General features: G+C 40.3%; 1 protein-coding gene across 1 annotated transcript in view; it reads right to left on the reverse strand.

Annotated features, from left to right (window-relative positions):
- LOC104619789 (NADPH oxidase 4-like) overlaps nt 1-22,458 on the reverse strand; it is a gene marked incomplete at both ends in the record, with an annotated part of 25,941 nt that extends 3,483 nt beyond the window's left edge. Inside the window, 4 exons of the mRNA XM_010285794.1 lie at nt 15,307-15,369; nt 15,518-15,682; nt 17,758-17,986; nt 22,378-22,458. Coding sequence (XP_010284096.1) covers nt 15,307-15,369; nt 15,518-15,682; nt 17,758-17,986; nt 22,378-22,458 — 538 coding nt within the window. The remainder of the gene's footprint in view (nt 1-15,306; nt 15,370-15,517; nt 15,683-17,757; nt 17,987-22,377) is intronic.
- Between the last annotated feature and the right edge of the window lie 241 nt (nt 22,459-22,699).

Genomic DNA, 22,699 nt, shown 5'->3' on the forward strand with positions numbered 1-22,699 from the left:
AAGAGTGTGGCCAGCAGGAGTAGGGAAGTGATCGTGTCCCTGTACTCGACACTGGTGAGGCCGCACCTCGAATCCTGTGTTCAGTTTTGAGCCCTTCACTACAAGAAGGATGTTGAGGTGCTGGAGCGTGTCCAGAGAAGGGCAACAAAGCTGGTGAGGGGTCTGGAGCACAAGTCTTATGAGGAGCGGCTGAGGGAACTGGGGTTGTTCAGTCTGGAGAAGAGAAGGTTGAGGGGAGACCTTATCGCTCTCTACAACTACCTGAAAGGAGGTCACAAGGTCAGGTTGGACGGGGCTCTGAGCAACCTGATCTGCTTGAAAATGTCCCTGCTCATAGCAGGGCAGTTGGACTAGATGACCTTTAAAGGTCCCTTCCACCCCAAATATTCTATGATTCTATGATCCTATGTGTCCAAATTTTGGCTTTTTCCAGACTGTTAGAGAAAATATTCCAGAAGCTTAAGAAAATACTCAGAAAGAGTTTTTCAGAAGTTTAATCATGAAAGTGGGTAAACTTTCCCACGTTATTAACATTACACTGGGCATGTGTAATTAAATACAATGAAAATATCCTCTCATATATTGAACCTTCTTCATGAAATCACTGAATCGTAGGATAGCTAAGAGGAGGAAAACACCTGTGGAGACTGACTACTTCAATCCTCCTGCTCAAGCAGGGTATGCAAGAGTGAGTGGCCCAGGGCAGTATCCAATTGCGCTTTGAATGTCTCCAAGGATGGAGACCACAGCCTCTCTGGACATCCTGTGCCACCTTCACAGAAAAAGTGGTTTTTTTTCTTACGTTCAGATGGAACCTCCTGTATTTCAGTTTGTGTTTCCTGTCACTGGTGCCAGTGAGAAGAGTCTGGCTGTGTTTTCTTCCCTCCTCCATCAGTTCCAGCTCTCTCAGCCTCTCCTGATATGAGAGATACTCCAGTTCCTTAATAATCTTCATGGCCCTTTGTGCTCCAGTATGTCCATGTCTCTCTTATACTGGGGAGCCCAGTGCTGGACACAGAGATCCAGATGTATCTCACCCATGCTGAGTAAAGGAGAAGGGTCACCTCCTTCGACCTGCTGGCAATACTCTGCCTAATAGAGCCCAGGAGGCCATTGGCCACCTTTGCTGCAAGGGCACACTGCTGGCTCATGGTCATCTTGGTGTTCATCAGGTCATTCTGACTGAGCTGCTTTCCAGCCAGTCAGTTCCCATCATGTACTAGTACCTGGGGTTACTCCTCATCAGAGACAGGATTTGGCAATTCCCTTTCATGATCTTCATGAGGTTACTTTTTTTCCCAGCCTCTTACGTCCCTCAAATGGCAGTACAACCACCTAGCGTATCAGCCACTCTTCCCGGTTTTGTATCATTTGCAAACCAGTACTGAACGCTGAGGTACTGACTGGCCTCCAGCTGGACTTTGTGCTACTGATCGCAATCCTTTCAGCCCAACTGTTCAGACAGTTTTCCACCTACCTTCCGGCCCATTCATCTACTCCACACTTCATCAATTTCTCTATGAGTGTTTTATGAGAAAGTGTCAGAAGTCTTGTGAATTATGATCTCTTGTCCATTTTACATATCTAAGTCTCTGATCACCTATTTTACTTCTCCTTTGCCATATCTCATCTTTAAAATACTGCACCACTAAACTCTGCTTCAAGATCCTTATTACAGTCAGCTCATACACACATTTAAACTGACATCTATTTATGTTCTATGGAGACAAGCACAAGCTGAAGCACCCTCTTGAATTGGAAATCAAGAGAATAAGCACATAAACCTTGGTCAAATAAAGGCGTATCAAAGTGGCCTCAGCAATGCATGATGTCCTCTCTGCAGCTGTGAACAAAAACAATTAAAATTGTTCTTAAAATGTGTTTTGGCAAATAGTACCTGGATTTCCCCCTGGTCCTTTTAATCTGGGAATCCTAAGAAACAATCCAGTGACTATTAACTCTGCTGTGGCAAGAGCTGCATGCAGCCCCTTATTTTTTCCCTATTGCCCAGTACACTGCCCAAGAGGAAATTGTAAAGATTAGTCAATCTTGAAATAACAAAATACTTTCCCTTAGTTTGTTTTCCTTAAATAAACAATGTTTTCCAAACAGGAAAATCACTAACTTCAATAGTCTGTAATGAGAAGGGACATTAGACATTAAACAAAAGGTCACAAGTGGTCAGATTTCCCGTAGTTCCTTCCTCATGTTGAAGAGTTAAATGAACCCCGTTTGCTGCACTCATTTGATTAAAATGCTATGGTACACAAATTAGCTGTGGCAGATAGTGCAATTACATGAACCTATGTTAATCTTATTCTAACCTCAAGCTATCGATAGGTTTAAAGAGTGCAAGATTTTACAGGTAGGAACGTCTACACGAATCAGGTTATCTGCCAACATTTGGCCATCCTCCAAAAACAACTGAAAACCAAAGTAATTCTGTTAAACTTAATAGAGCTGTGGAGATTTACACTCCCAGAAAAACCAAACTATGCTATGTTCTTAGCAGTGGAAAGTTGGTAGATATCCTCAGGGCTGCTAATCACAGGCGAGCAAGTTTACGATGCCTATTTTTATTTTATTTTTGTATGTATTTTCACATTGAAAGAAGTGAGAATAGTATTTTATATGTAGATAAAATTATGGAATACAGATTATTCTATATTTTGATGAAAAAACACCTTTCCATGTGTTTTTTTTTCAATTTTTTTCAAGCTAACTGGAAATACAAATGCAAATTAACACATAGGGAATTTGCAACAATCCCTGGAGAACTTTATGCTTATAAACCACCAAATAATTACACCTACCAGTAGCTGTAGCTCTACTATTTACCTCTATGCTGAGATAAAATATAGATTATAATTTTTAATAATCTTAATAATTTAATTGATTAATGTTTAATGCACTACTAGATTAATACATACTTGAAATGTATTTTATTTATCAGTTTTACATTGTGAACATGATTCTCAGTTGTCCTCTATGGCTTGCTTTTACATGAACACTGTGGGCGAACTAAATACTGTTAGATCATAGTGGTCATACTTTACACCCACTTTATATTGGTATAAGAATCTACCGGTGGCGATGAGCAATGGAGGAATCTGTGCATGAGACCACAACATATGAAAACTATGTTATCAGCACCTGTGTTTCCAGCTTAGAATACCCCAAATATTTTTACATCACTGGTATCTACTCCCAGTCCAGAACCCTGCCCAGAACAAGAAACAGGACAAACCTTACTGAAAAAAATGTAGTGGTATTAAATAACATTGAAATGTTGTAAAACACACTTTTTAGACCTTGGGGTGCAGGGACGTAGGGTAAGTCAATGGCAAACTAGCAAGAAAATAGTAAGTTAATTCCTGAAAGTTTCCAGTTCTTCTGCACATCTCTACCATAAGAATTGTGAAGACACTTTAGATGTTGGTCTTGATCACAGCGCTGTCACAGAGGCGCTGATGCACACACAAGGGTAACGCTGCAGAACATCTATTATCAGAAAAAAGGAGATGAAAGGGATGCCCAAGTTATGTACCCCCACGGGGCTCTGCAGTAAAGCTCCTCATAAGCTCCTGTGGAGATACTGCTCTCAAGCTGATGCACCACAGTAAACACCAACTTCTGTGTTTGGTGCTGTAGTAGGTGGCCTTAACAGTGCCCAAAGTTACAAAGAAGATCTGTGCCACAGCTGGAAGCGAAGTAAAACCTCATCTTTGTCTGATTTAGGGAACTAAAAAGCTCATTGCAGAGTTTGCTTAAAGAAAGGGAAACTCCTTCAAAGATGGCTTTTGCTTTGAGGAAAAAGCCATAATATGAGCGTAATATGGATTCGCAGATATCCTGGCAGGGACTGTAAGCACTGCTGAGGCCCTGATTTGCTCCCATTCCCCTGCCCACACGCCTGCTGGGGTGAACCAGTTGCACCAGCTGCCAACCCTGTTTCATCAGTCCAGCCTTGCTCCAGACTCAAATGAACCCTCATACTGATCAACAAAAACACATTAAAGACTTAACATGTTTGGGAAAAGACAGAATTGGGGGGGGGGGGGGGGAAGAACTAAATATAACCAACTTATCTTCCCTTCCGTGGAGGGGAAAAAAAAAAAGAAAAAGAAAAGGTTTTCAACTTTGTCAACTGTCAAGAAAATGTGAACCTCTGAAGCTCAGTAAGCTGTATCTTGTCTGGTTTCATACAGAACTGATATAAACATTCCTAAAATGATTCATCCTGACAGTAGAAAATGAAGAGGAGTGATGACAAACACAGGCATGCTATATAAAGGTAGCCAAAAAATAGTAGCTAGACTTCAGTCTGACTCATAGGAGGTGAACTCTGTCACACTGGGCTACCCCTGTTTTAACTAATAAATCCCATAAGAAGCAAATTTCAGAGGAAAAAAAGTTAATCTGAAGAGTTACTCTTCTAAACACACCTCTGCCTCAAAGCCTAGGAAATTCCCTGAAATGTCTCTGTTTGTTTTTCTGTTTCGTGTTAGTTTACAGATCCGATTTTGTCTAAAAGCTTTCCCTGTTAGAGACTTGGACTTACAGCTCTCCTAAGGTAACTGGCAGACATCAGCAGACATTAAAACATCTCTGAATGTGGGGAAATCCTAACCATGGAACATGATTTAAGTATCAAGGTTGTCTGGATGACCAAGGCGAGACCACCATGCCTTGAATACTCATCGCTTCAGCCACAGCCCTCCCATTGCAGAGCTGACTCCTTGCAAGCAGCCCAGCTGCAGAATCATATCCCAAACACTTTTCCCTTTTGCTTTCCATTCCCTTATACTCGTTGATGTACAACCCCAAACACCTGCAGTCTAGCTAGTGGAAAAAACACACCATAACACCATGGGATGCTCGGGATACATCACTGGTCAGCTGCAGTGCCAAAAAGGATCATTCTGGTCATCTGGGGTCTAACTTCTTCTGTAACGTAAACCACAAACCCACACCCACTAATTCCTGTGAGTCTGTAGTTCAGCATTTGCTACTTCACTCCCTGCAATCTCAGTTATTAAATTACTCTCAGTGTTCAAAACAATCTTTTTTTTTTAAGTCTTTTTTTTTTATGAGCATGTGTTCCTTGCACCACAAGAAAACACAAATCCTTACTGTAATAGATGTCTTAGGATTGTAAATAGAGCAATAGTTGTAAGTGTAAAATACAGGCAATGTTGCATAAAATATATACAATTTGTTTTCCAGTAAATCTGTAATAGCCCATCTGCTACTCTATTGCTGCTACGGATGCACTACAAAGGTCCACTTCTGCAGACTAGACAGTATTTCTTTGCCTCTGCAGCTCAACCAAGGTAAAATACCTGCAGACTACCCTTTCCCTCCAGCAGACACATTCCATTTCATAATCACAGAATGCACGAGTTGGAAGGAACCCGTAAGGATCATGAAGTCCAACTCCCTATAAGACAGTAAAAAAGTTTCAATCCTAGCAATACTCAGCACCCATAATTATGCATTTTGACTTGCTAGCTAGTGGAAAAAAACAAACCACAACCTTGTGGGATGCTCAGGATGCAAGCCTTTGTCCCTGAAGGAGTAAAAGGCAGTAGAGCGATGTTTCTGGCCAAGGCTGCATATCCAAGTCCTCCAAGGGTATGTGGGCACATTGCCAAGCAACACTGCGCTGAGCTGACAAATGCGGGAACAAGGAAACGGAATGGCACAGAAGACTCCTCCATCATCCCTGAGCAGAAACTATGCGCTATCTCCAGACACGTGCTAACTGGATCCCAGTGGTGTGAGGCACTCATGGAAAGAACCACCAAAGGATCGGTAGGTTTTCTACTCAGATGACCAACTCCTTGAGGAACGCTGTGTCCCTCCAAACTAGCCTACAAGCACACACAGTATTGCCAGTCCCCTGGTCTTAATTTTAGAACACCAAAAGGCAGGGTGCTTCATTTCCTCTAATATTTTGTCTATGTGTTAACTATATTCATGCTTAAAAGTTGTGCTTGTTTTTTTTTTTATTTTGATGTTCTCCTGTACTTCCTAGACCTCTCACTAACCTGACCTAGCAGCTAATCTAGAAGCACTACCTCTGATGGGAGAAAAGACACTTCTCTGCTAAAGTAAGTAGATGCTTGTTATATATTATAAATTTACTTTCATAGTATCAGAAAAAAACTGCTCATGAGAGGGATCTGCTGAAGGACTCAGGATTTAGTGAACTAGAATGTAACAATTTCTGGGTTCCTCTGATCCAAAACAGTCAGATTTTTAAGTTTAATTGAAAGTGAAGGTTTACTTAGTTTTTTTATACACAGCCCAAAACTATTAAGCCCAAAAGCAAACCAAACCAAACAAACAAGTCTAAGGAAGTACTAAAGGCATCTGAAATATTAATCTATTCTATTTTTGTTTTACTTAAATTCTTTGTCAAACAGCTGCTAGATTTTCTACTTCTATGAAGAGCAGACAAGCTCTAGGGATGTCTTTAGTTTGCCAGCAAGATACTTCACAATATCTGCATTTCCCTAAATGCTCTGTAAATCATCTCATAAAGAGAAGTTTCATAACCATTCGCACAAGATATTTAACAAATCCTATTAGAATGTCATCATGTTAGATTTTGTTTTTATTGTATTTATCTGTCAGTATGAACTTAGCTCTTGATGTCCTCACATACCTTTTACTCAGGCAAACTTCCAACAACTTCTCAGTTTTTTTTATGAAGTACTTCAGAATTTGGCCCCTAGGCTTTTCCTGTTGTGGATAGTTTATTTCTCAAGTTTACAGTACAGGATGTGTTTCTGCATCATCTCCAGTTTTGCTTCCTGTGCAGTACAAAATTTCTTGCTTAAAAGAAGCTTAGAGCTAAAACTTCACCGCTAGGCTGTTAAAATCTTCACTGATGTTAAATGAACTCTGGATTATCCAGGGATAAAGACAACCTTGGCTCTACAAAACACTGTTTTTCTCTTACAAAAGCAAATGTGTTACTTGTGACGTTGTTTATACTCATGTATTATTTGTCAAGACCTTTCTGACAAGGCATCAAGCGCAAAAATGTAAACGTACAGATCAGGGCAGTCGTCTTGTAATCCCACCATGCCTAAATCTAGATACCAAATGGACTTAAACAGAGGTGCGGAGGTAACAAGGAAAACCCAATGTACAAAAAAAATCAAAGCAAAACAAAACAAAAACCTTAAAGGTAGAAAAATGTATGAATAAGTAATAGCTCTTAGACATTTAGGTACCGTAATATAATTTGTCATGTACAGCCAGAAACCTCTTTCAGGTAATCCTTCTACCTACTCTGAAATGATTAATGGACTTAAGAGTTTCTCTGCCTGGGGTTCAGTAATTATTACTTTACAGAATTTTAATTTGGATACTAATCAGACAAAGTAATCTTTCTCAATAATATATAGTTGGGTTTTGTCTGCAGATCTGAGTATCTGCATATGCAAGATATCTCCCCTCCTCAAAACTCAGTCTTAACTTATTAAAAACCACCCACATACCCCCTTAACTTGCTACATGCCATAAATGACATAGCAAGGATTTGACCATCCATGTATATGAGCAGAGAATTCAAGTCCATCCAGACTTTCTCTTTTCTTACTCGTACAAAACTGTCAGTGGAAGGAAAGGAAGAAAGACGTTGCACTACGAATCCTCCTGATGTGATTTGCTTCAAATTAACCATCTGCACAAAAAGATGGAGAACCAGGAAAAGGGCAGAACTTTATTACCAAACTCATCCAGATTCTACTTCAATGGGATTTAAAAGAAGATTTGTTATGCAGCACTGAAGTAGGGGAGGTCAGAGCACATTATAACACAGGAGAAAATTTCTAGTTTCAAATAAAGTTTCAAACTACCTGGTGCAGGTAGATGATCTCTGCTTACCTGCTATAAGAACTAGGATCTAGACATTGAATGAAGAGCCAAAACTCTTTGGAGGATCTGAAGAAGCAGCCCCTCATGCTAATATAAAGCAGATATTTCATAAAGTCCTGGAGTCTGAAGGTTGAGATCTTTGCTTTGGGTTCTTTGTTTTGGTTTTACTTTTTTGTTTTGTATGTGCCACTTCCATGCCACCTGCCTCTATTAACTCCATCTCGTGAAGCTACTGATCAGTGGATATGCAGAGAATGTCTTAAATACCGAGACAGAGAAAGCTCAACAAGAGTTTATGCAAGTTTACTTGCATTTGAGTATCAAGAAGAGTATCCTGGGATACATGTATGTGTTAATTAAAAAAAGAGTCACCGAAGGACAACTTCAGTGCTGAAATAGTATTAACCTGAAAAGACAACAAATTTCAAGCTCAGTATATCTATCTCTCTCTTGGAATCATAAATGAGGCCCTGGACAGTTTCACAGATACAAGGACATTTATCCAAAATATTTAAGGTTGCACTGTTCACAGGAGCAGAAGAGGTGGTACTCTTTCTACATAGACAGTCAACTTCTTACAATGTAGATTAACATCTTCACATTAAGTCTTTTATCTTAATAACAGGTAGCTTTTTAACTGTTTCCAAAAGGGATTCTGGATGCTTACAGGGGAACTGCAGGATGGGAGGAGGCATCCTACCAATGGTGCTCAGTCAGGAGGAATAATGGAGAAAGGAATGAAATATCTATGTCAAGTCAGTCAGTGAAGGTTGACCTATACAGACCAGGCAATGCCTTTTCTCTGCCTGAAGAGCCTGAACTTAGTACGCTAAGATTTATTGTTTCATCACTTTCAACAAAATGCTGTCTTTAATCTCAGAGAAATTCAGTATGGGTTATTTGCCTGAGTGACATCAGTGAAGAAAGTAACTATGGTTGGGTCACAACATGAGACAGGAACTACAGAGTGCAGAATTCAGGTCCCAGAAACTCCTACAGAATCTCTCCTCTCCAGCACCCACAGAATCCGAGGTGGGATTCCCAGGGCCTAACTCAAGCACCTTCTCCTGTCAATGCAATAATGTGATTCAGAGTTTGGCTCCTGTCCTGAATGTCTCTTGGAGGAGTCTCTTGTCCTCATACTACAGAAGTATGGAGCAGCCATACTTTGCACTCCCCTTTGTCTGTTTTTCATGACAAGAGTGCCAGCCTAGCGGAGGTGGTGTCTCAGTGCCTTCATATAACAAGTTAAACTGTGACGTCTTGTGTCTTGGGTGCTGAAGTAACACTTCAGATACCTTGTTATGGTGAAGTGTCAAAATACTTGAAAAAATAATTTATTATACAGACATACGTGTCAGAAATGAAAGAGGACAAACCTTCAAGACCCAATATTTTAGCAGAAAAAAAATTACTTATCCAAATAGCAGATCTATGCTGTTGCCATAGAACAAAACTTAATGAAGCCTTTCCATCAGCAGTTCAACATCAGCAGAGAGGATACTGCAAACTGACTCATTCAATCACCACAGCACCTGCTAGGCTCACCTCCACAGACACCATCGTAAAAGGCAGCAGTAGAGAAGGTCTGATGAAAGACTCAATTCACTACTGCATGTACCGTGGGTACCAAGTTTTTTTTTCTCCTCAGAGGTGGCACTTCTAGTTTAGAGACGGTACCTACTGAAAGGTTTTGAACAGTTTTCACTGTTCCATGCATGGGCCAGAAGAAAGGGTTTTAAGCTATTCAGACAGCAGTTTAAATTAACTTTGAATTCACACCACAATGGCAGAACAGTATCTCCTATCTTTGTGTTCCAAGGGGAAACAGGAGCATGACAGCAACTAATGACAACCAAAACTGTCACAAATTTGGAATACCTGATCATTTGATCCTGCATTTGTGGACGTTTGTTGCAGAGCAGAAGTTACACCAAACCTCAGATCTGAGCCATCTTCAAATGTAGAAGACTCTGCCTTTTGATTTTGTCCTTATTCTGAGGTATGTCACAGTCTAAGTTCCGCATTAAGTGATGTTATTGTTTCCTACCATCTTTTGCCACAAGCAAATCAACAGTATTAAAACAACAAGGTTATCAAGCTTTATGAGGTGCTGCAAGTAGACAGTCCTTTGCTAGCCAAGTGGTTTAAACTGCAGCTTGTGAGCTTGTGGCTTGCATTGACTCTGTAGTAGATTCAACAGAGACCACATGAAAGGATCCAGCACATCTTCTGATGCCCCTAACATCTGCAAAACACAAGGCTGTCTCCATGAGGCTTACTGCCAATCACTGCATGCCAATGCAAGAAATTCCAAAAACACAGTAGAGAAAGTGACTTCTCTTGTAAGACACTAATATATATTCTAAATGGGAATCTACTTCTGAAGTCATTCATTAGAAAAAAAAGGAAGTGTGCAGCCATGAATGGTCAGTACTATGGTTTCATGCTGCTGCAAACAATCAGTAGTGTGGTTAAGTGTCTGGAAAGAGAGGGAACTCAATACCAAGTGGAAAATGTAAGATGGAGATGGAAGGAAAACCAATGCTAGCGTAAACTGCAAGCCTTAGTCTCTTTTTGTTCATACAGGTTAAAACGAAGAGCGACAAGAATGAAGTCAGAGGAAACAAACACTTTTCCAAAATGTAAAATAAAAAAAGATGGAAGAATTTCCATAAACTTTTTTTTTCTTAGTTTTGATAAGAGGTGGGGCTTTGTATACTAAAGAGTGGAAGCAATGGTTTGCATATATGAACTGTAATGAAGAACCATCCTTCATTATCATTCCCAGCCTTTCCAATGGATAACAAAGTCATGGAGTCACAGTAATGAATACAAAGTCACTAGCGAATAAAAAAAACAGCGGAAGCATGCTTCAGAAATTGAGTTAAAAAAAGCCAGCTTCCACATCAATCATGAGAGAAAATTGGGATCTCCGAGTGCCTAAACTTCCGAGTGTACAAGTGACGCGGCCAGCAGGTCGGGGGAGGCGATCCTTCCTCTTTATTCAGCACTGGTGAGGCCACACTTGGAGCACAGTGTCCAGTTCTGCGCTCCTCACTACAAGAGAGACATGAACATACTGGGGAGAGTCCAACCAAGGGCCATGAAGATGATTAAGGGTCTGGAACATGTCTCCTATGAGGAAAAGCTGAGAAAGCTGGGACTGTTCAGCCTGGAGAAGAGAAGGCTCAAGAGGACCTTATTAGTGTCTAAATACCGGAAGATAGGGTGCAAAGAGGATAGAGCCAGGCTCTTTTCAGTGGTGCCCAGTGGCAGGACAAGGGGCAATGGGCACAAACTGACACACAGGAGGTTCCCTCTGAATATTAGGAAACACATTTTTACTGTGAGGGTGACTGACCACTGGAACAGGTTGCCCAGGGAGGCTGTGGAGTCTCCATCCTTGGAGATACTCAAAAGCCATCTAGACATGGTCCTGGGCAAAAGTCCTGGGCACCAGGATCTAGGTGGCCCTGCTTGAGCATAGGGGTTGAACAGGATTATCTCAAGAGGTCCCTTTCAATCTCAACCATTCTGTGATTCTGTGACATGAAGCCTCTGATGAAAGAGCCAGGTCACAGGTTAGCAAAGAAGCCAGACTGGCAGCTCTGAGTTCAGAGCAACATGGATTTTTCTCCAAATTCCCATGTGCATCTTGCACCCAGGACTTCTGCTCATTCCTTCCATTGGCAGAGGGAAAAACACTTTCAATTGACAAAAAGGAAAAGAAAATAAACACCACTTCACACATATCTGAACAATGTCTACCTCTTTATGTTCACTTCGTTAGGATTCAGAGCTCCCTCTGGCTCCAAGTGAAACACGTGGGAGCTTTGCCAGACTGCAATGGGAGTGGGTCCAGGCCCTTTACACAACCTCCCAGTGTTTTCCTCCACCCTGGAGTTATGTAAGAAACTGAGCTAAACTGTAAATATTACACAATCTCAAAAAGGGAAGGGACTAGTAAAATATCTGTATGACTCCATGCTAACTCACCCCTTCCTTTCCACTTTTGCTTATAGTCCTCACTTAAGAGTATAAAGATATGCCTGAACTGGTCATTTCTTGTCTTTTAAGCATACTCCAGGAACAGTGAACTCCAGGAACTGCTTCATCAGCTTAGACAGGACATCACATAGAATCTGGAGACAGACTTTTCAGCAGGGCCTGTTGCAACAGGACAAGGGGTAATGGTTTTAAACTAAAAGAGGGCAGATTTAGACTACAAATAAGGAAGAAATTTTTGACAATGAGGATGGTGAAACACTGGCACAGGTTGCCCAGAGAGGTGGGAGATGTCCCATCCCTGGAACCATTCCAGGTCAGGTTGGACAGGGTTCTCAGCAACCTGATCTCGTGGAAGATGTCATTGCTCACTGCAGGGGGGTTGGACTAGACGACCTTTAAAGGTCCCTTCCAACCCAAACTACTCTATGATTCTATGTTTCTATGATTCTAAGCAGGACAACAGCACCAGGAGGAAAGCTGCAGTCTTCCCCCTAGCTCTGCTGCAGTCACTGCTGCACTGTGTTTCCAGGATCCAAAGCCCCACGTGCCCATCGTGCTGCTCTTGCTGTGGCTCTGAGCCCCACGCTCCTATACCAGCCCAGAAAAACAACCCAGGGATTATAATCATCCAACAAAAGAAGCAGCGGTAGTGTTCCAGCTTGCTTGGTAACTACAAGTAGGTCAGATGGGAGCAGAAAAAATACTGAGTTAAGCTATAGCCTACACACTCTGTAAGCACAGTCCCATGTCTGGCATCATATTAACAAAAAAAAAACCTTCCTAAGCAGGACAGCTGCCCAAGGCATATTCTATGACCTAAAAGACATGTAGAAGCAACTGTCCCCTGCTTAGGCGGGGCAAAGAGATCGCCATAAACCCAGACATTTCAAATCCTCATTATACTGTAAAACAGCCATTTACCCAATAACAGCATTTCTCCAGCATAGTTGATGTTCTACCGAAATATGTTTGCGGCAATAACAATGAAGCTCAGTAACTCAGTAGTAACTTCATATCTTATAATAGTTAAAACACAGAATTGTAGAATGGTTTGAGTTGGAAGCGACCTTAAAGGTCATCTAGTTCCAAACCCTCTGCTATGGGCAGGAACACCTTCCACTAGACCGGGTTGCTCAAAGTCCCATCCAACATGGCCTTGAACACCTCCAGGTATGTGATCTTGAAGGATATGCTGTTATGCTGAAGGATCTCACCCTATTTTGAAGTGTAAAGCATTGCGCATAAACAGAAATTGCCTGGTCTAGTACTACATACTTAAAATATAATGAATTGTGCATGAGTGGAAATTGCTAGTTCTAATGTTACATACTTAATATGTAACTGTAAAATTACGCAAACTGTAATTTATCAACCAGACTTATATATCTGAAATATACTGCATATTATCTGAATATAAATGAGTTAGTTATACTCACTAAGAAAACTCAGACTCACAACAAGAGATTTATTTTCCATAGCTCCTAGATCTAGAAGTTTTACTGCAAAAATAATTTTTCATAACGTGCATTATCATAGTTTGTCATTTTAAATATTCATGAAATCCTGAATTCATGCAAAGAATCTGACTTCAATAAAACATGTTATTCAAATTCATCCTATGATCTAACCCAGGAGGTCCATGTCAGCAGTCTCTTTTCTGATATAAACTCCCATCATACCAAATAAGAAGTTTTGCCAGAGAAAACATCACTGAACCAGGTCTAATATCGTTTTTTATTTCTGGACATTAGAATCACACAATCCATTGTTGTAGTAGTGTCCCAATATAAGAAGAGTAAATCTTTGTAACAGTCCCATAGTTTCCAAACTGTGCAATTGCTACTAATAGTCAACTTATTACCATCATTTAAATTTCCACTAAGATGTACAGTCAGAAATCAAGAACACAATGTTTTGAGATTAATGTTTAAATAAGATATGTCCACTGGTATAGAACAGGTGTCATTTCATTAAATATAGCTATGCCAGGGACAAACAAGTGTAAAGAGCAATCTGAGACTTATGCTAAGTTCTTTAACTTTATTTTCTGATCCCTAAACTAATAAAAAATATAAATAAATACTGATTGGATCACTCTGCACAAAACACAGCTACTGTTCCATCAATACTGCAATGCACATAATTTTTTAGCATTTCGTATCTATCTTCACGCACTATACAGAGGAAAGCTTTAAAAATTGCCTACCAGAGTTAAGAACAGATAAATAACTCATGCTTCTGCTTTCTACAGGTTAAGTGAACAGCCAGGAAAACTTTGCAAAAATCAGGCTATGCAAGTGCCAATATTGCTTCATCAAGTAGCTTCCTTTAAGTGAGATTCACTCCCAGATTTACAGCACAAAATTTATTTTTGATGGAACTTAGTGTGGTTTCCCTTTGTGACAGTACCTGCCTGCCAACTTGGAATATAGATAGATAAATTAAAAAGCCAAAACACCCCACAAAACCAAAGAGCTGGGAGTGGACAGGACCTGGTTGTGCCCTCTGAATCTCAAGTAACATTAAAACATCTCAGCTGTTCCATAGCACTAGGTACAATTCAGTGGGGATAAAGTATCACTTATTAGTTCAAAGAAAAGAATCAAGTGTGAATATTTATCTCCGTGATCTTCTTGAAGAATATCAGTTTCAGGCAATCCTAAACTATTCCCTTTGGAAGGAAAAGGCTGCCACTAATATTCAACCGTAGACTCTGTTTTTTGTAAAAACATACGAGTGCACTACAGTGATTTTGTGGTAGCATCTACCAGGCCTCTGCACTGCTTACTCCTGGAGAGTAAGGTACGTTTATATACAACCTCACTTTATTCCAATCTGTCTCCAGGGGCTCCAGTTCCCATTCTAGATCAATTGAGCTGAGTAAGTAATAATTCTAATGTTGTATGACTTCACTGGTATATAAGTCATCAATATATCTCTTAATATAAAACAAAAAAGCAGAAAACCATTTTAGAAATTTCATTTTAAAACTTGATGTTTTTCTAACCTTGGAAAAGGCAGCTGCAGGAATGTCTTTTAATTGAATAGGAAAGATGACAGAAAATGTATTACAATTTGTGCTCACTCTGCGTTAAGGTCTACAAAAACGGCTGAAACCTTTCTTATGAAGTAATGATCAAAATAACATAGATTTTATTTATCTATTTATTATTGTTTATCACTTATGGAAGACTTTGAAAAAAGCTTCCATTACCATTTTCTCAACAATGGAGAAAATTAGATAGGTATTGAGTACTGTCATACATAATAATCATCCCATTTCATATTCACTGGTATGCTCATAAATGAAACATAAGGTCTTTTGACGGGAATTTTCACCTTGAAGGCAATAATGACCATTTGCTTACCAAACATAAATAAAAGGGAAAGTACAGTATTTCTTACCATTGTAAGCGTGAATGGATGGCTTTCCAGTGCAGACACTCTTGGACAGTGTAGAATAACATACTGAAACAAAATCAGCCAGAGAAAATAAAATGATAGAAAAGACATGTTCAAAACATTCAGTGATGGGTTAGTACATACAAAGTGAAAGTCATCCCTGCAGACAATGCTACAGGAGCAGCAGTGATTTTTTGGGGGTATATTAACTCACCTGACCAGGCCTTGCTTTAAAGTCATCTTTCACCATCCTTACTTCAAGGACGTTGGAGGGATGGCTTATCACTGAAGTTATCGTGACCGGTTTATTGCTGCGGATGTAGCGGTACAGCCTTTCCACACAGTACAAGCACAGAGGTCCTGAAATCCAAAACCAGGTCTATGGAAGAACAACATTTCTTTGTTACCTCAGAGACTTTTCATTTTATGTTTCCTAATTTCAAAACTACATGAGTGCTTTCAGAACCTCACTTCACATCTATTGTGGAACAGTGTTTTGGTCACAAGTAACCTCCACACCTCTACGTGCAGAAATCCAAGCACAATATGGAGGCTTAATCAGTCTAACCCACAATATCATCCACAAGCACAAATGATTTCAATCATAAAACTCATTAGGAACAAAATGCTAATGACCTCATTTGCAACTATGTTACTCTGGTTTTATGTAGTTAGATTGTGAGCGGTTTCAGCAGTTGAATAATACAGTACATACACTGTTTAAAAACCTAACAGACCAGAGCAATAAGAAAATGGTGAACCTTTATGGAAAAACAGTTTCTGTCTTGCAATATTATTTGACTATTACCTTCTTTTAATCATCTCAGGTACAAGCAAAAAACTAAAAAAAGCAATTATTGTGCTACAGAATTTATGCTTATATTAAGCTAGGGTAAAATCATAGGGATTGAGACACAATGGGAGGGAAATGGGCACTTCTGAATCATGATTCATTTGCCCCTGTGGAAGACATGTATGCTAGACAAAGAATGCCCTGGAAATGTCCATTTCTCTGCACTGATTATATGGGGAGCCCTGGGTGACTATCTCAGATGGAGACATTTGCAGCTGCTCAGCTAAATCCCATCCTAAGAGTCAATTACTAACAGCTTATGGCAGAGCTAACTACTAATTCCAGATCTGCTCAGTCATTCAAGCTGTGGCACTGAAAAGCCCTCAACCCTCATCCATGTTCCCTTCCCAATTTTTGAAGTTACATGTCAGCATCTCTTGCAACTTGTATTTAATTTCCTCAGACACCTTTGGCCTTACAAACTTCAGTAGCTCATGGGACCTAAGGGCACTGCAGGCATTGTTTCTTTAGACTTAGTATTGTTAAGTGCATAAAACACTTCCAAATAAAAAAAAAATCCTAAATAATGTTACCAGCTGCCAGGAGAACACCGAGTGGACATTTCTTTCCATGGCTCTTCTTTTCCCGTAAATGGCTCTAAAGTAGGCACCTTAAGCCCCTAAGACTGTCTGATATCCTGTGGGTCATATGGAGCCAGGTATACATTGATGCTTGTAATTCAGGAGTATTACCGCAACAAAATACAAATCCAATGAACTTTGTTGGAGGACTTCAATGTAGAATTGACTGTTTCTTATAATGATTACCTGCTTCATAGTAAAATGGGTTCCCAATGCAGCTAGTAAAGGACATAAGTGTTCTACAGAAAACAATTATAATAATAAACTCATGTGAGGTCTGTTATGGGACCACCTTGAATGGTGGGCCTTGGACTTGTGAAGTCCGTATTCCCAAACTTCCTCAGGCTAACTGCCAAAACAGACCAGCTCAACTTTTCTCAAAAGAAAAGAGAAAATTTAGATGAAGAAAAAGCTGCTGCCACAAAACATAAAGAAACAAAAGAAAAATGGAAAACAGAAAAAGAAAAGGTTCTTCCATCCCTACTGTCATCATACTCATTTACCCATTGCATGTACAAAACAAGCCTGTCTGCAAACAACAGGCTATACAAAGCCAAACCACAACCAACTGCAACCCAGAAATGAGTACTAGGACTTGCATCCGCATGGTAAAAAAGAGAACAAATGCAGTACGATTATTTCAATTAACTACTGCCGCACAATGCTTACAAAAGGACCTCATGAATATGTTACATAAATGTTTGCTCTGAAGTGTTACACTGTAATTTAAAGTCACATTTATAGCAAGACCAATACATCTCTTATCCCATTGTCCAAAAAAGAACATTACAGCCAGTGTCTTGACATTTTTCCACCCTATTCTATGCACCACATTATAATGCAGTTCGAGGTTAAACACAGACTGGTTTTTTTCCCACCAAACCTTTGAATGCCTGAAAAGGTTTTAATAATATTTTCCGTTATTAAAACATCTGGTCTGGAAAAGCAATAATTAGTGGTTATGGCTGACTGGAAGACTTGGCATGGCTTGTAATACCTGAAACGTCGGATCATACAGACCTCTGGGAAGTGTGACTGGAACTTGGGTTCCTCGGAACAAATTCTCATAAAGTTATTTTGTACAAAGTTTTCTGGTACTGATAAGTCCTCTGGGAAAGGCTCAGTAGTATAGTCAGGAAACGACTCTTCAAAAGCCTTTGGCACCGTCATATTCTCTTGGAGTGTTTTGTTAGGATTAAAGCAACCAGGAGGGTGTTCCTCTAAGTTGGTCTGGTACTTGAGCACTCCCCTACAGGAAAACAAAAATAGCAAAGACACTGAAGTAACAGTGAAAACCAAGAAACTTATCTTAATTTGGAGAGGGTTTTAGAAAGCAGTCAGAAGGTTGATCTTCTGTAAGAATTTTTATTCCATTTGCGTTTAGGACCTTCAATGAGATTGAAGCTTTGCAACAATAAAGCCCTCTGTCACTAGAGACAAGGTTTAACTTTTCCAGCTCACTTTGCACTCCCCCACTGAACAGCCACAACCCTATTACTGCTTGAAAGGGGGAGATATTGTGGGACCCCTGGAAAAAAATTAAATAATCACATTTCTAGTTCAATCACACCCAAGCTGTTTTCACTCATCCTCCCTACAGTCAGCAAGCCCTGTTTAAGGCCATCTGTAGCAGAAGTGGCCTAAGTTGCCAAATCATAAACTGAGGAACGTTCTCACTGCTTTGTGTTTATCAGGTTTGCACACAATTTCATTCACAAGGAGAGAGAGGAGTAGGACATTTGCTCCTTTGAATATCATCTTGTCAAATAGAAGGAAAAAGAAGTCCTGCATGATAGCCAAGGAACCTTTCTTGCAAATTATTTTGTTGGGGTCCATGCTTCTTTTTAAGCTAAAGTTAAATTTAGAGCAAAATCAAGTGAGAACTTTGCAGCTGAAGCTAGAAACTATGAAGAAAGAAGTGGAAACCCGAGATACCCTGGTATATCACAACACATGAATGAATCACTGAAAACAGGGAAGAACTGATAATACTAGTAATAAAAGTCCTTGGAAGTACTGCTTGCCTCCAAATCTGGATTTGATGACAGTAAAACCACAAGGAGGTTAAAAAAACAAAGGGCTAAATGACAGCTGTATAGGATGGTGCTGGGTGGGAAATAAGGCACGCTGACACAGATGTCTGGTGAGAAGTGCCCTCTGAGCATTAGGCCATGTGGTGAAGACTCATCTCAAGTATACAATCAAACATAAGGACATATGCTCCCCCCTCCTCTCCCCAACGTACACACAGAGCAGCAGCGGTGACAGTTTCATTCACAAGGAGAGAGAGGAGTAGGACATCTGCAATATTCCCAAGTTAAATGGGCTCCAACAGGTTACTGGCAATCTTCCCTACTGAAATGCAATCCTGACAGCTAGTAACAAGCTTCCTGCATGGTCCAGTGAATAATGTACAGCTTGGAAGTCAAACCTGATCACTCTAAACTCCACCTCCAACCCTAGAAGAATCACTTGGGAAGTGTCCATGCACCTACACCCATGCTTCTGTCTGTGTTCATTGCCCAGTCATGCCTATCGCTTGCATCTGGCATCACTGTTGGTCTCCACATAGTTTCAAAGTGACAGATAGTCCTAGCATTATGCTAGTTCCCTGCTCCATAAATATTATGGTGCCTCATGGATTTAGCTGGAAGTCACAGCCATGCAATATTTTTCCAATCAACCTTGTGTGCATGCCTGCCAGCTGCTCCCACAGCTTCGCTGTTCTTAGAACATCCCAAACGAGGATTCAGAATTTTCCTTGAGACATGAATAGCTGAACTGCAAACATGAGCATCCCCTCCAGTAATCTCTAGTTTGTTTAAATTATTATAAACATGCTAACTGAGTGGCAAACTGGGATGACAAAGCTGCCTGTTAACAGCAGCTGCAATGATTCCTGTTTCTGAAGCTGTGAAGGAAAGGCAAGTTGTCTTACACCCCCAAGATCAGTTCCCAGAAAGGTAGAGCTCTGCACAATTCTTAAGGAGTGCAATACTTGAATACATAAAAATCGGTGTGTCGATGTCAGTAAGTAGACAGACATCTTTAGCAAACAAAAATGTGAGAGGCAAAAAGGGCAAGTCATATGAAAGTGTCCTACTGGATGAGCAACACAGCATGCAGTCTATCTGCATGGGCATACATCAACCTCTGCCCTAATTTTTCACACCCAAAATAGAGACAACATTCACTTCTGGATAGAGCTGGAAAATATATATCACTATTTCTGGAGATTTTTATGATGATAAGCTAAAGGTCAATGGTTCTCAATGGTTTTATAGGGAACTACACTGCTCCTATCTTCTCATCCATCTTCTGCTGCACAACTCAAGGTGAGTTGCTTGAGGGGTCTCCTAAAGGTCAATGTGTGGGTGGAATCTTAAGAATTTTCATCCTTCGGGAGATAATTCCTTGGATAACTCTAGTGGCTCTTACTCTCTGCTCCTATGAACCAGTATAACCCACTTAACTCCACAATAATAACAAATTTGGATCAGTAGAAGATCTGGCTCCAAATGTTTCATATGTTTTATAGCTCTTTATACTGGTACTAGAAACATCAAGCTTCTGTTTTCACATAAACTATTTTTTGTTGTTGCTATTACTGGCTTAAAATACAGATAAATGAATGTAGATATGCACCAAGCCTTAAGCCACTAAAATATCTGAAAGTCTCATTGAAAGAAGTACAAGAGCAATGGAAGTCTTTAAGTATAATTCCCTGAAAGATTCTCCTCTCCCTTAGGGTAGGGATGAAAGAACAAACCAAAAACACACGAGATGAATCATGTCACTTTATATACTCCTGAGAAGTGCTTGGCTACCCTGAAGAAGAGGATACTGCAAGAACATGTGTATAATAGTTTGAAACAAAACAAGAATGCTGTGGAAATACTCAAAAGGAGAGCTCCCAAGACAGGGAAATCCTCATCAATCTGCCTGCACAGTCCAGCCACGGGAAATGCCTTGCTCTGTAGACTAACTGGCCATGTGTCTGCAAATCTCTAAGACATGCCATGTAGGAGTCATTTGGGCACCTAAGCACGGGTGTCTAAGCTTCCTTTATTCTCAGAAGAGATCTTCTAACCAATATCACCAATAGGGCCCAGAAATCGATCCAGCTCACTTGAATGTACATCTTTGTAACAGCAGGTTAGCTGAAGCATTTTCGAGACTCCATTGACTGTATTTATTAGAACTCATTAGACTATGATGGGAGAAAGGCACTTAGAAAACATTTAGGCATCTTAAACTTGAACTGACTCCCACTGTCCATGACTCATTCTTCTCCCACTTTCAACCGACACTCAGTTTTTAGACTTGTACTGAACAACTTTCCAATTCAATACTAAGGAGGCTCTGTACAAGAAGATGCCTATTAAACGCTTGGTGTATTCCTGTAGCCTTGGTTTGGGAACTTTTCCAACTAGACTTCTTCCTTCATGAAGTGGCAACATGGTTAGGAAGACAATGGGCAAAGTGAATTAAAAGATGAATTAAACTGGACATGAAAAATATTCCAAAGGCAATCACTGGAACAGATTGCCTAGGAAGGTTAGAGGATCTCAGTCATCAGATGTTTTCAAGAAGTTAGACAAACATCTGTCAAGAATAGTTTAGCAAAAGTTCACCCTGCTTCAGGATGGAGAAAAAGGTTAGATCCATCTTCCCCAGCTATGAACAAGAGCTATGCCACAGAAAAGAAAAAAAAAAAACAAAATGAAATAAAACCAAACCGAAACAAAAAACCCCACAGAGAACTGGAACTGTATCCAGGAGTTTCAGCTGTTTGGAACTCATTATTTCCATTCACCAGATCTCAAGCTGCATTTGTTTTGTTCAACAACATATTCCTACTGTGATCTTGCTAGGCCTAATTACCTTTCACTGCTTCCTTTAAGCAGCGGTGCCGAGTGTCACACAGGCATTCCAGCATCCCGTGTTTCAGTAGATGTTTGATGACATGGAGAAAAAAAACTCGTTCAAAAACACTCTCCCTTCCCTATTCCAATCTCTGCACCTACATCCACAAAGGAAACTTCAGGTGTTAATGGACCAGATTTTCACACAGCGCAACTTGTGGAAGCTGCTTTACCTTGCGGTAGAGCTCGGCTTGTTTGTGCCAGATCCAGACCTGACCATCAGCTTCATGGCACATGAACACTGGTCTGATGTTTGTGAAAACAAGAACTAGTAAATTTTGTATCATAGTAATGAGAAAGATAATTAGGGGGAGACCGTTCCTTCCCTCTCCTTAGGAGTCAAAATAGAAGGCAGAGAGGAAAGAGAAAGGGATGAGCAACTTTGCTACACATTCTTCTCTCAGCAGCCAGGTAAGAGGGGGCAGAAAGGGAACAATAATGTTCCAATGATTTCCCACTAGAAACTGGCAAAATGGACAAGGAATAAACTTGACAGTGAAGAACTTTGTGCTAGCTGGCTGTAGTAACACACAATTCACCAAGCTACAGTCTGAACTTTATTTAAACAATAACCTGTTGAAAAACTGAAAAGGATAGCATCTTGTCAAGAAGTTGGCCCACTGTGCACAAGTGAGCTCGGGAAAGGCAGCAATCAAGGCAACTGCTCTTTCTGGTTGTGCTTCAGGAAAAGGGACAGTGTTTTCCATTTACTTACCCAGAAACATGCAGCATCAGCAGCATATAGAAGACAAAGAAAAGGTTGTGTGTATACCAGAAGATGTCATAGTTTGAAACCCTGAAAAGAATAAACCATGGTTCAATGCTGTTTTGCTCAGATAGAATCACTGCTAATTAGAAGCAGATCTCTGCACACAGGACATCATTACACACTATGTAGTCATGTAGAATAGTCAAAGCCCAGTGTGTATTCGTGCAGGCACACTGTACTTGCAAGCAATTAAGTGTTGAGAAGAGCAGGTGACTGGCACAGGAGTAAAAAGCTAAGAAAGAGAGATGAAGGACACAGAAGTACAGAG

This window comes from Phaethon lepturus, unplaced genomic scaffold, assembly GCF_000687285.1.
Source record: "Phaethon lepturus isolate BGI_N335 unplaced genomic scaffold, ASM68728v1 scaffold6604, whole genome shotgun sequence".
Lineage (NCBI taxonomy): Eukaryota > Metazoa > Chordata > Aves > Phaethontiformes > Phaethontidae > Phaethon > Phaethon lepturus.